The sequence below is a fragment of the Numenius arquata genome, chromosome 1, assembly GCF_964106895.1.
Source record: "Numenius arquata chromosome 1, bNumArq3.hap1.1, whole genome shotgun sequence".
Lineage (NCBI taxonomy): Eukaryota > Metazoa > Chordata > Aves > Charadriiformes > Scolopacidae > Numenius > Numenius arquata.
The window spans coordinates 16,254,457-16,266,151 of record NC_133576.1 but is presented as its reverse complement, the minus strand read 5'-3'; the positions used below and the strand labels follow the sequence as shown (position 1 = coordinate 16,266,151).

The following is an 11,695-nucleotide window of genomic DNA, read 5'->3' as shown; positions in this document are numbered from 1 at the left end:
TTATCCTCTCCTGCAAGAAAGATTTCCAATGGCTTTGAGAGTAAATAGACCAAGGAGTAGGGGCAAGGCTGGTTACAGAACCCTGTTGACTCTGTTATGCAAGTTTGATCTCTTTTATCCCTGATGGAAGATAGAGGCACTCTGAGCCATTTGAATGGAAACTGCAACAAAGGATGTGAGACATTTTTCTTTCTGTCCAGAGACCTGATTAAACTGGAGAAAAGAAAGAGAAATGTAATAAGTAGAGCTCAACAAGAACACGTCCTGAATACCCCTGACTCTGGGGGGTTGTTGCTAACCTGGGGCACATCTTTGTTGGTATCTCTGACATTTTGACTTAGCCAGCCGTTTGTGAAGAGAGGAAAGGAAGGTGGGTCTTCGCCGTGTACTCCTTTTGTTTGTAACATACTTAGTAAGAGCCAAGCAGAGTTGCAGTTTTGCAGATGGTCTTAACACAAAATAAGACCAGTGGTGGAGAAGCTGTGTGTTTGCGTGTAGGTGCTCAACACTTGCTTAGCCGCTGCAGACTTGCCAAGTGCGACTTGCGTGCAGCTAGTTGAGGTGCACTAGGATAGCTACAAATATCACCTAAACTCAGTGTGGTTTTCTGTTTGCTGGCCGTTTGATAAAGCGGTTAAGTTACCACAAAGAATTAGCAGTAATTCTGTTAACCTCCAAATTGTTTATTCTTCTAGCTCTCATCTCCGAGTTCATCCATGCTGTGTGTGAGCTCTGCAGAGTTCAGACTCTGTTCTGACCAAACAGCCTTATGTGACAACCGATTGACACGATGGGGCTGTCTCTAAATGTGAAAGGAGCAGTTTCACAGTGCTGTGCCAGCAGAATCAGTGTCTGTGTCCTGCAGGTGTCATTCTGCAGAAACTGCCCCAAACAGTGATTTACAGAGTTTATCACCTCCACCAGGAAAAGGTGAGGGGCAGCAAGGTAGTGGTAGAAAAGTTGCGGAAGGGAGGGAGTGCGTGACACAGCATTGCCTTTTTTTTTATAAAGCTAGATACCCAAAGAAGTGAAATAAATGTATGAATAGCTAATAGAGGGGGGAAAAAAAAAAAGAAGAAGAAGAAAAAAGACTTAGTCTGGGATTGAGAGGGTTGTGAAGAGTGTAGAAAGGCCTAACAGCTCTGTAACCTGGCCATGTGAAACACAAACACAGGGCAGCATGCCCAGCAAAGGTGCTCCTACAGTGCCTTCCCACTTCTGCCCTTATGTAAGGTGACATCTCACAGGAATATCATTGTGGAGATATAGCAAATTGCATGACAGTAGCAAGTGGAAAAGGTCTCCAGATTTATTACAGTTTAATGGAGTCGTCTGTGCAGGAACAACGATGAGTTGTGGATTTCTGCCGAGTGTGGAGGAGTGAGGGGGGTCTGAAATACCTGTGGTTCCTTTGAAATTTTGGGTGCATAGTAATATTCAGCTCTAGTCATGTCTATTCAGAATAGAAGTTAAGAAATGGTGAAGAGGCACAGCTATGTTCAGAGGCTTAGTAGTAGCAGTATGTCCGCAAATTAAAGATTAAACTCAAGGGCTTCCTTGTGATAGTACCAGTAAGATGTGTTTAAAGAACTTAATATGAGAGCTGTGTCCTGTTGGCTGCAGCTCTCTGTATTATGCACAGAGGCAAACGAGTGGGAGGTTTAGATCTCAGGATTGCAATAACTTCTGTGCTTCAAGTAGCAATAACTGCTCAAGCTCAGATATTCTCTCTCTCCCTTTTTATGTAGCTGTTGGTGAAACACTTTAAAACTCTTATGGTGAAAAATGAGCAATGCTCAAAGTTAGCTTCAGTCCTCTGTGATCATCCTGGGAAGGCTGCCTATCAGTATGCAAGGAAATGTCTTTGGATTTCTTTTATCATATAAGACATGACACTCAAATAGTAGGATACAATGTATTTGAAATGGAGTGACCTCATTTTATGGAACATGAATTCGTTTCCTATTCCTATATATGTTAGATTTGGTTTTATAAAAAAAGATTGATACTTGCATGAGTGATGAGCATCTATAGTTGCACTAGAGAGATGATGGAAGACACAGCTGACAAGGGTCAGGTGGGATCTGCCCTGCATGCCATAGTTCTGCACAGTTACACCAGCTGCATTGCAGATACTTGCTGCTTTCTCCTGAACGCTTTCATACTATCGAGTCCCTGCCACATGTCGCGTTGCTGACTGAGGCACACTGGGAGTTTCCTTCATCGCTGCTCAGGTGCTGAGATAGGCCCAAACAGCTCTGCAGATGGAAGAGGCCCTGGCTTGTACTGGTTTCTCATTGTCCTAGAAAACAAGACACCAATACTGCAAGTGTGAGGATGAGGCTGCTTTGGGAATGCAGTTTTGGGCTCTAGGAATGTAAGAGCAGAACTCCTCCCTTTATTTGGTAGAGGAACAAAAGAACATAAGGCTCTACGTCTGTAATCTCACACGGACATGACTGGCCATGCTCCAGCCAGCACCAAACTGAGAGCTGCCAAGAGGCCCAGCAAAGCATGGAGCTGAAGTGACTGGAACACAGTAGTTAGTTCTGCTCCTGCAGTGTTTGTACTGTGATTCTGGGCAGCAACTACACCTTGTGACAGACAGGTTGGCTCAGAGCTAAGCTGCCAGACTGCTCTGCCAGAACTTCCGAGCAGTTACAGCAGCAGACCTGTTCTGTTCTCGTGCAATACTTCCTGCATTTCTACACTGGCCCTGCCTTCCCTGGCTTCCTTCAAGTAGGACAAACTGGACCAAAAGTCTGGTGCCAAGCTCAGAACGATATTTTGCTGCCTCTTTAATCTTCATAGCCTGGCAATCTTTGTTCAGATCCCTCAATCGGGTGGCAAACACGAACCGTTCCCTTGTATTTTTGCTTCTGAAAGAGGTATGTCAGCAGGAAGAAGGTCCCTAACACTCATGTATGGACTACCTCCCCCTCTGCCCCAGCTGCGGTGTTATAGACAAACCTCCAGGGACATGGGCTGAACTGGCGTGTTTGTGACAAACGGAGGTGACAGTGACATGAATTAGTACCAGAAGCCCTTCTAAACTTCCCCAGGACTGGCCAAAGGAGTTTGTGTGTATCATGTCCCATACATACCTGCTATCCTAGATGGTGTAGAGATGAAGAACAGCAAGCAGGAGGAGGAGGCCCAGGAGACTAGCAAGGCTGATGACACAGTGAAGAAACCATGTACTATTCTCTAAAGAGAAACAGCTGCTCTTTTAGGTATATGTCACAGACCATTTGTTTACCCTGTGCCTCTCTCAGGATGGCATCTTCTGGACAATGCTCTCTTTGTGCTCCACTTTGGAGTATGACCTAAGGTAGCTGGAATACAGCACCAGGCACAGAACTGGGAATAAACAATGTCCCTCTGTGCCCTTGATGGAGGACCCTTGTCTTTTGCTGTACAGGCACTAATTAGATCCTCCTCCCCACCCATTCCCATAGTCCAGCTGCTGACCTTGCATGTACATCCCAGCACATTTCAGCCCTGATTCTCTTTCAAACAAGTACTTCCGCAAAGTACACATGGTTGCATACAATCCTTCAGCAACATCTTCAACTTCACCACCTAAAGCCTTCACCTACCAGCTAGTCTTTGGAAGCTGCTAGTTGGCTTTCAGTCTTCCTGTCAAAACCTATGTGTAACCAAATAATTAGCAAGACATAATGGTACCACTGGATTACAAGATATAGATTTAGGTGATCATACCATTGACATCTTTGTGTGTCATGAACTTCTGAATAATCCTGCCTTTCCATTCAGCCCTAATGGTGGGAGGGAAAAAGGAAGACCACTACATTCATCTGCTTTCCTAGAATTTCACAAAGGACTTTACATTTCTGACAACACTTGAGTTTATCCTTCCGCCTGCTGACAAATTTCTCACTAGAAACTTCAGCTCAGCTGCATAGTTCGTGCTGCAATCCTACCAGGACTGGTGTTTGTCTTAATGAATGAGCAGAAGGCTAAATGGGGTTTTGAACACTGAATGCACAAAGAGAAGCTTACTTGCACGACAGGCTATGGACTCCCTCCAGTTCCCAGCTGGGTGGGACACAATGCAGGTTGTATTAGTCACATTGGTGCTGTATGCTGTGAACTTGCTGAAAACAGTCACTGTCCCATCATCATGGCCTTCTTCATTGGGGGTGGAATTGCTCTCTAGGACCCACGAGATCTGAGCAGCCGGTTTCCCTGCCGCTGCTTTGCACACAGGGTTCCCTTGATCATCACAGTACAGGGTCAGCTTGGGAGGGACTGCAAAGCATCAGGAAGGGGAGATACATGGAGTTAGTTTGCCTCAGTTAGGACAGGTTGTTCTGGTTCTCTACCCAAAATGAACAGAATGAAAAGAGGAGAGTAAGGTTGGAGGTGCCATCCCGTTACAGTGACATGGGCCGAAGTCATAAGAGACAAAGATAGTGCCTCTTTTTTCCTTCTGGACAACTCTCTCCCATTTAGGTGAGTTACCACAGTCAGCTACCATTAAGAGGAGGCTTCCCTGGACATTGTGGTAGGGAATTATCCCAAATAGAGGGCTGAATCAGACTTTTGTCCTAAGCAGCCATTGTACACATCGCTTAAAACATATCTGAATGCCAGCACAAGAGGAAATGGGTCCATTCTTACTGTCTGGAGGAGGACACCCCATATTCAGTACAATATCTCAGCACTTGGAAGTGTTAGTCTCACATGCTTTAGTTCTCTTGAATGTATTAACGATACAGGATAACCAGAAGCATATGCAGAATACTCTTTTAGTATATTGGATTAGTATGTCCCCTGGTGCATGGGGAGAGGAGCTTTGTCTGTCCAGGCCCAGACACGGTCCTTGGGAGAACCGTAAAATGAGGAAGGAGTCCCTTACCCAGCACAGTCAGGTGGTATGGCCTGTGGAAATTCCCTTCTGCTGCTACTACTTCACAGGTGTAATTTCCCTCATGGGCTATTTTCACTTGTCGTATCTCAAGGGTAGGATCCCGATCTGGTCTGAGTTTCCAGTTCATGCTGTCGCTGCAGTTTGTTCTGTCTGTCTTGTTCCAATCAGCCCTGTATCCCAGGGTGCAGGGGCCTCCAAGCTTGGGACTTATTTTCCATGTTACCATAGTTATATTTGATTTCTGAGGGCAAGCGAGCACGGAGCTGCTACCTACTGTCGCTGACACGCTGTCGTTCCCTGAAGGACAGAAAGAAGGAGAAAGACGTGTGAGAAGGATCCCAGGGATGTCACTCATAGCCTTGGAGTTCTGGTCTGTGCTTCACAGAGAAATGCCTGCGTTGTTACACGCCGGGGTAAGGCCCTGTTGGGACCAGCCCAAGAGCTGCATCTCTCTTCTTAGGTGGGAATTGATCACCAAATTCATCGTTGCGTTCTCATACATTTGTCCTTGTTTTCACTCCCTCCTTCTGTAAGGTCCTCTCTCTTGGACAGTGGTTTAATAACATGACTAGAAAGCAGAGCTTAGTCGTAATGAGCTGCAGAGCCCATCTATTTGGGGAGATCTCTCAGGTTGCTTTTACCTTAGCATCACTGCCCAGTACAGCAGGAAAATGAATGTTTTTAAGACATTTACCCCACTGTTGTGCTTGATATAACCAGCCCCCCTAATCAGGTCAAGCACAGCTGGCAATTTCTGCCCTGCCACTCCAAAGCTTATACGAATGGGTTTCCCTGATTATAGTAGTGACAGATGATATAGTAAAGAAGGATGACATTTAACTGGAAAAAAACCCCACATTCCTGTTTGCTGTTAGATGCAGACATTCCTGACAGACTCAAGACCACTGCCTTGTGACCTGCCACACCTGTCTTAACAAAAACAAACGAGAAATACAAACAAAATTTTGCATAATCGATGTAGGGTAGGGAAGAGAAGGGTTATAGCTCTATTTCCAGATCCCACATTTCTGGAATTAGCTTTTCTAAGTGTTTAACTAAGTTTGTAAAGGGGAAAGAACATTCCCATTAACTACTTCTAAAACTTTTGTCTGAATGTAGTGTCACAAAATTCCAGTATACTTCATTTGTCAGGACAAGTCACTGATACCTAAGAGCAAAGCTTGACAGGGTGCTCAGACTGATCAGAAAACCTTCCATCAAACAGGTTTTTAATAAACCTGTTAATTATCATGAAAAATATAATAGTCCAAGAAAATAATTATCTGTTTTCATCAAATCATTGAAAAGCCCAAGTTCAACAACTTACTGGCTGACAACTGAAAAGATCTAGTTGCAGCTAGAAAAGTTTTGATTTGCAGGTTATTGGTTTTGCATCAAAAATTTCCTTCAGCAATTTGTAAAGATCCCTTCCTCTAGACTTTTTTTTTCTCAGAGAAGAACTGAGTAAACATCACTGATACATTGCTTTTTCCTCCTCTGCCCTTAACAGAGAGTTGGTACCAAAGAACTGTCACAAGTACCTGTAGCTCCTGTGACCGCAGTGATGGTGAGCAGAACAATGGTATACATGGTCTTCCCGACAACTTTCAAAGTAGTTCTTGCGTTTGTGTGTGATGTGAGTTTCTTGCACCATCCAGCTTGCTTTGAGCTTCCCATCACCCCCTGCCAGTGATCCTCAGCAGCCAGAGTCACTGCTCTTCCTGTGCTCCTAAGGGCCCTGCAGTGCAGCTACAAAGAGGTAGTTCTTCTTGCTAGCACAGAGCTTCCTCTGCTGAGAATTGGTGAACATAGAGGAAATGCTATTGTTTTTTGCTTTCTGATCATTGGCCTTTGGTATAGCGTTACTGTGGGAAGACAAACTCTATAGCAGAACTTGCATGAAGCCTAAGCAGTGTGATTTTTCATGTCTGGTTCTGATCTCGCAGTGAGAATTTTATTATTGGGAACTCTGGGGGAAGGATATTGTTAGCTTACTGCTTAAAGGACGCTCAACATGTTCCAAAAAATCTCTTAAAACTAATTGCTCTTCTTCCCCACTCTATCCTTCCCCATATGCCTGACAGCTCAGACCTTAGGGAGGGGAGGTAGGAAGGTACATCGCACGTTTATATTACATGTAACTCTTTTCTCTTTTGCTGATAAAAGTACATCTATAGACAGTTAGGCCAAGGTTGCTTTTTTTTTTTTTTTTGCACCATTGTTTTGTTTGTTTTTCAAACTGTTCTGGTACTATATTCCCTCCAAGTGAATGCTGAAGGTTATTCCAGTGGTGAGCTGCAGGCTTCTGTTTAGAGCCAGAAGACTCCCTTATTTTTTACAAGGTCTTTAAAGACATTTCCCCAAGCTACTACTGTCTGTCTTCCCATGTGATTAAGATTGCTGTCTTATACCAGCAAACACAACTTCCCTAGATATAAGATTAACCTCCCTGGAAATTAATGGACTGAATTTAATTTTATCAGAAAAATGTTAGCCTCCCAAAACTTTGAAGCCGCCAAGCTGAACTGAGTTGGTGACTATTTGCCTGTTCTAAGAAAAGAACTCTCCCCCCACAACTACTGTCATGGCAGATTTATCTATTTCCATGACTGTGCTGAAATGTGCCTGGAAGCTCTTCAGTTCTGTGGTCAAATAGATGCAAGACATCCACAAGTGGAAGGAATCACTGGCAGCAGGGAACCAGTGCCATTTAACTGAGAAGAGGCATAGAATCCATTAGTGACTCAGGAAAAGCTGGGTAAGTTCAAAAAGAGTCAGGCAACCTCTGCTCACAGTCCTTGCATTCAGAAAAGCCAGCAGATGCAATGTAATGAAATCTTCATCTCTGCTGGCTGTTGTTGCTGCAGTTATACTTTCCGAAAGTCACTTTGTGAAACAATTTCAGCTACCTGCTCCTTGGCCAATGCAGCTTCTGCGTCAGTGCCGTGTGGTTTGGAGGTTAAGTGCAACCACCCTTTCTCATGTTTAGAGGCTGGTCCAAGATGCAAAGATCATATTTAGATCCCTGCAGTGTGAGACATACCATAATTTCAGCCACAGAATCTGTGAGTGATGTAGCTCAGCACTAAATGGCAGAGGCAGCAAGAAATAATAGTCCAAGTCATGAAAATCAGAAGTTTTCAGGTTTAATTGGGAGCAATGCATCCAGGAACCTGAAAGGATCTTGGGTAATTTTAGAAACTAAGACAGGAAAACTCATGATAAATGGAAATGGAGAATTCCCTACAGCATGTGATGCAACCTAATCCAGTTATGATTGGGGTGAGGCCTCATGTTTTTGGGTTTGGGGTTTCTTTTGCTAAAGATTCTGCTTGCTCTCTGATAGTGAAGATGGTATCTGAAAATCATGTTCATATTTCTTTAGTTAGCCTTTTGGGGCTTGAGTCTTTCCATTACCGTCTAGCCACAGCACAGCGACTTACGGTGTAACTGTGAAGAGCGGAAAGGTTGTATATGGGCAATTTGGCAGGGGGAGGGTTAATGGTTTTTTTTTATTATTTTTTGGAAGCCCAAACTCTGGGTCTGACACAAGAGGTGGATCCAGACAGCATGGTAATATTGTGGCAAGAGCACCACTGTTGTGCACCAGGCAGCTTATCCAAACAACTGAGCTGCTGGACCTGGTTGTTCTCCGTCCATCTCGGGCACAGCCCTAGAGCTGGTTTTAAGTGTCCTTCAGCGTTCGATTGTTTCCTCCTCCGCTTGTGTGTTTTGAGACCCTGTTTTACTTGAAGTTGTAGAGTACCATGAGCAACTGCACTATATCCTGTTTCCTTTGTGTTTTTTCTCACTTGCTATCTTTTTTTAGCCATTCTGCAAGAACCCTGGTAAGGGGCTCTCTATGTACATCATACCTCTAGCAGAGGGACTTTACCTTCTCCTCCTCCCTCCAGTTACTGATGTACCAAATACTGGTTTTAGCTACCCTTCTGGGTGTTGCAGAACATCCTGCCATGTAGTTGCTCAATGGTTATTAGTGGCTCAGCTCCCCGGGTAGAACACCATTTTGCAAACGTTGGCTTCATGCTGCTGCTGCTGCTGTGCACTGTTGAGGGCTTTTGTCAGGGCCCAGGCTCTAGCTGTGCTTTCCTCTCCATCTCCTGGTCAAAGCAAGCAACAACACTCACCTTGAAAAGTTCGTTGTTTTTTGTTTTGTTTTGTTTTGTTTTTTTTTAATGACTATCGCATTCAAAACAAAACATTTTACTTTCAGGGATATTCATTGCTGCTTTCTGGTATTGATGTGGTATGTTTGGTTTAATTTTTAAGTGAAGCGTTTGTAATTTCTGAACTAGGGCATTTCCTTTTGAGAGTGAAGAGGAAGGCATTTGCTGAAGCTATTACTGGATTTATAAATTATCAAATAAACACTTTGCCTGCATCAGAAATGGTTTTGGGCTAGATCATTAGAGGATGTTGCAGTCTGAGCAAACACGTTGTAGATCTGCAAGGGACAGAACAAGACCATCCCCACCAGCTTTTACAACCTAAAACTCAGAACTGTGGCCCACGTGAGCCACCAGTACCCCTGAATTGTGTCACATGACGGCATTTGGATGCTATGCCCCAAAAAAGCTTCAGTATGCTAAAAAGGGCAATCTCAAGCTGATGAGGTAATAAGGTTACATTTCTAGATTATTATTATGAACAAAGCAAAGTTATGTTGTGGGATCTCAGCCATGCTACACTAGGTTCTTGCATAGGCTGGTACTTTGCTTGGAAAGTTGTAGCAGGAATTATATTATTTGAGCTTTTTTTTCATGCCACTGCACTGTTTTAAGACAGATATGCATTGTATGAAGGCAGGAGCTCTGCTGATAAACCTGGTTAAGGATGTGTAGTACAGAAGTGTTCTCACATAGCTTTTTCTGGTATTCTGAATGTCTCTGTAATAAAATCACTGTATGATATGAAAAATAGCAAGACTGGGGAGGAAACACATGACACTGTGTTCCTTCTTTACCTTCTTTACATTTGCTCCCACAGATATGAGCCATAGGCAATTTTAGTCTGAATACCTAATGTTTGGCAATAATATACAGAATAGAAAGTAGAGTCTTTTGGGGGAAACAACAAGCAGGCTTCAATGTTGATATTTTACCAGCTCTGACCACAGTAACGTGCCATTTCCAGTCTCCATACGGTCTGCCCGCAGAGAACCTAGACTACAGTTTAATCCAGGAAAAAAACAAACACCACCTTCCACTGAAATGCACACTTCTGATCCTCAGGTTTTAGATGTGGGTCTACTGGATGCTCTTGTTTATCCAACCCTTTGCTAAAATTAGGCATATTCAGAAGGTCCTGTGACATTTTAATTTGTTCCTGTCACCTATGTAGGTACTGTCACATTAAAAGGAGAGGCTTAATTAGTGGGTAGGGCACTAGCTTGCAAACTGGGCACCTCTATTCACATCACCACGCCTGCAGATGTACTGTAAAATGGGCCAGTGGGTTTCTCTGCTGCTTTCCCTCCTGTCTCTGGCTGGCTGTTTTGGGAGTAGTGTGCTGGAGGACATGTGTCTGGTAAGGGTAACTACTGTAGGGTAATTTCAAGCAGGCAAGTCTGCTGCCAGCAGCGGTGAGCTGCCTGGGACACCGAGGCAAAAATACCTGAGTGTGCTCGCTCTGTTTCACGTGCCACGGTTTGGCATAGAAATGTGGGAATCTGCCAGCTGGAGTGGTTACGGGCATCATCTCTGGCCAGTGTGGTTTTTCTGTTACTAGATTCACCACACATTTCAATTAAATTAGGTTACTGCATTAACCCCCTAAAAATATTAGCACTGTTCCTTTAGTAATTCGTGAAAGAGTTATTCTTCTGTTTTTTTTCAATACATTTATTGAAATGGCTATTCACACCACTGAGGGTGACAGGAGAGAGGGCTGCTCTGTAGTTTTCAAACCGATTTGGAACCAAATAAAGGTCATTCGTAGATTTATTTGGGAGCGCTCTTCTAAGTATGTGTGTAGCAGGCAGTGGTTGTGGGCTGTCCTGAGCTATGTGCGCCTGAACTGCTGTGAAACAAAGCAGATTTTAAGAGGATTTGATTTCCAGGACTAAAGTAGAATACAGGGGGTTTTCCCTAGGTTTACACTCTTAGCCCAACTCTCACCGGTAACTGCTTTCACTGTTCTTGCGCGCTCACAGCCCAGGCGGCCAGCCATATCCTGGGCTGCATCAAAAGCAGCACGGCCAGCAGATTGAGGGAGGTGATTCTACCCCTCTACTCCGCTCTGGTGAGACCCCACCTGGAGTACTGCGTCCAGCTATGGAGTCCTCAGCACAATAAGGACGTGGACCTGTTGGAGCGGGTCCAGAGGAGGGCCATGAATTTAATCAGTGGGCTGGAGCACCTACCCTATGAAGACAGGCTGAGAGAGGTGGTGGTGTTCAGCCTGGAGAAGAGAAGGCTTCTGGGAGACATTATAGTGTCTTTATTTAGACATTATAGCAGCCTTCCAATATCTGAAGGGAGCCTACAGGAGAGCCAGAGAGGGACTCTTTGTCAGGAAATGTAGTGACAGGACAAGGGGTAATGGTTTTAAATTGGAAGAGGGGAGATTTAGATTAGATATTAGGAGGAAATTCTTTACTGTGAGGGTGGTGAAGCACTGGAACAGGTTGCCCAGGGAAGTTGTGGATGCCCCATCCCTGGAAGTGTTTAAGGCCAGGCTGGATGGGGCTTTGAGCAACCTGCTCTAGAGGAGGTGTCCCTGCCCATGGCAGGGGGGTTGGAACTCAATGATCTTTAAGGTCCCTTCCAACTCTAACCATTC

General features: G+C 44.4%; 1 protein-coding gene across 1 annotated transcript; it reads right to left on the bottom strand.

Moving 5' to 3' along the window:
* Positions 1–1,902: 1,902 nt before the first annotated feature.
* On the bottom strand, positions 1,903–6,571 carry LOC141472005 (cell surface glycoprotein CD200 receptor 1-B-like). Its single transcript, XM_074158760.1, has 5 exons — positions 6,436–6,571; positions 4,883–5,191; positions 4,010–4,272; positions 3,105–3,205; positions 1,903–2,302 (listed from the first exon to the last, which is right to left on the bottom strand). Exons 1-4 carry the CDS (start codon positions 6,569–6,571, stop codon positions 3,113–3,115), a joined length of 801 nt encoding a protein of 266 aa, XP_074014861.1. The 3' UTR covers positions 1,903–2,302; positions 3,105–3,112.
* Positions 6,572–11,695: the final 5,124 nt, after the last annotated feature.

Excerpts from the sequence above, each read along its gene's own strand:
- LOC141472005 (XM_074158760.1), bottom strand. The coding sequence starts at position 6,571 with ATGGGAAGCTCAAAGCAAGCTGGATGGTGCAAGAAACTCACATCACAC. Across the intron at positions 4,273-4,882 it reads ATACCACCTGACTGTGCTGG|TCCCTCCCAAGCTGACCCTG; the intron begins GTAAGGGACTCC and ends GATGCTTTGCAG. Across the intron at positions 3,206-4,009 it reads GTGCAAGTAAGCTTCTCTTT|AATAGTACATGGTTTCTTCA; the intron begins GTGCATTCAGTG and ends TTCTCTTTAGAG.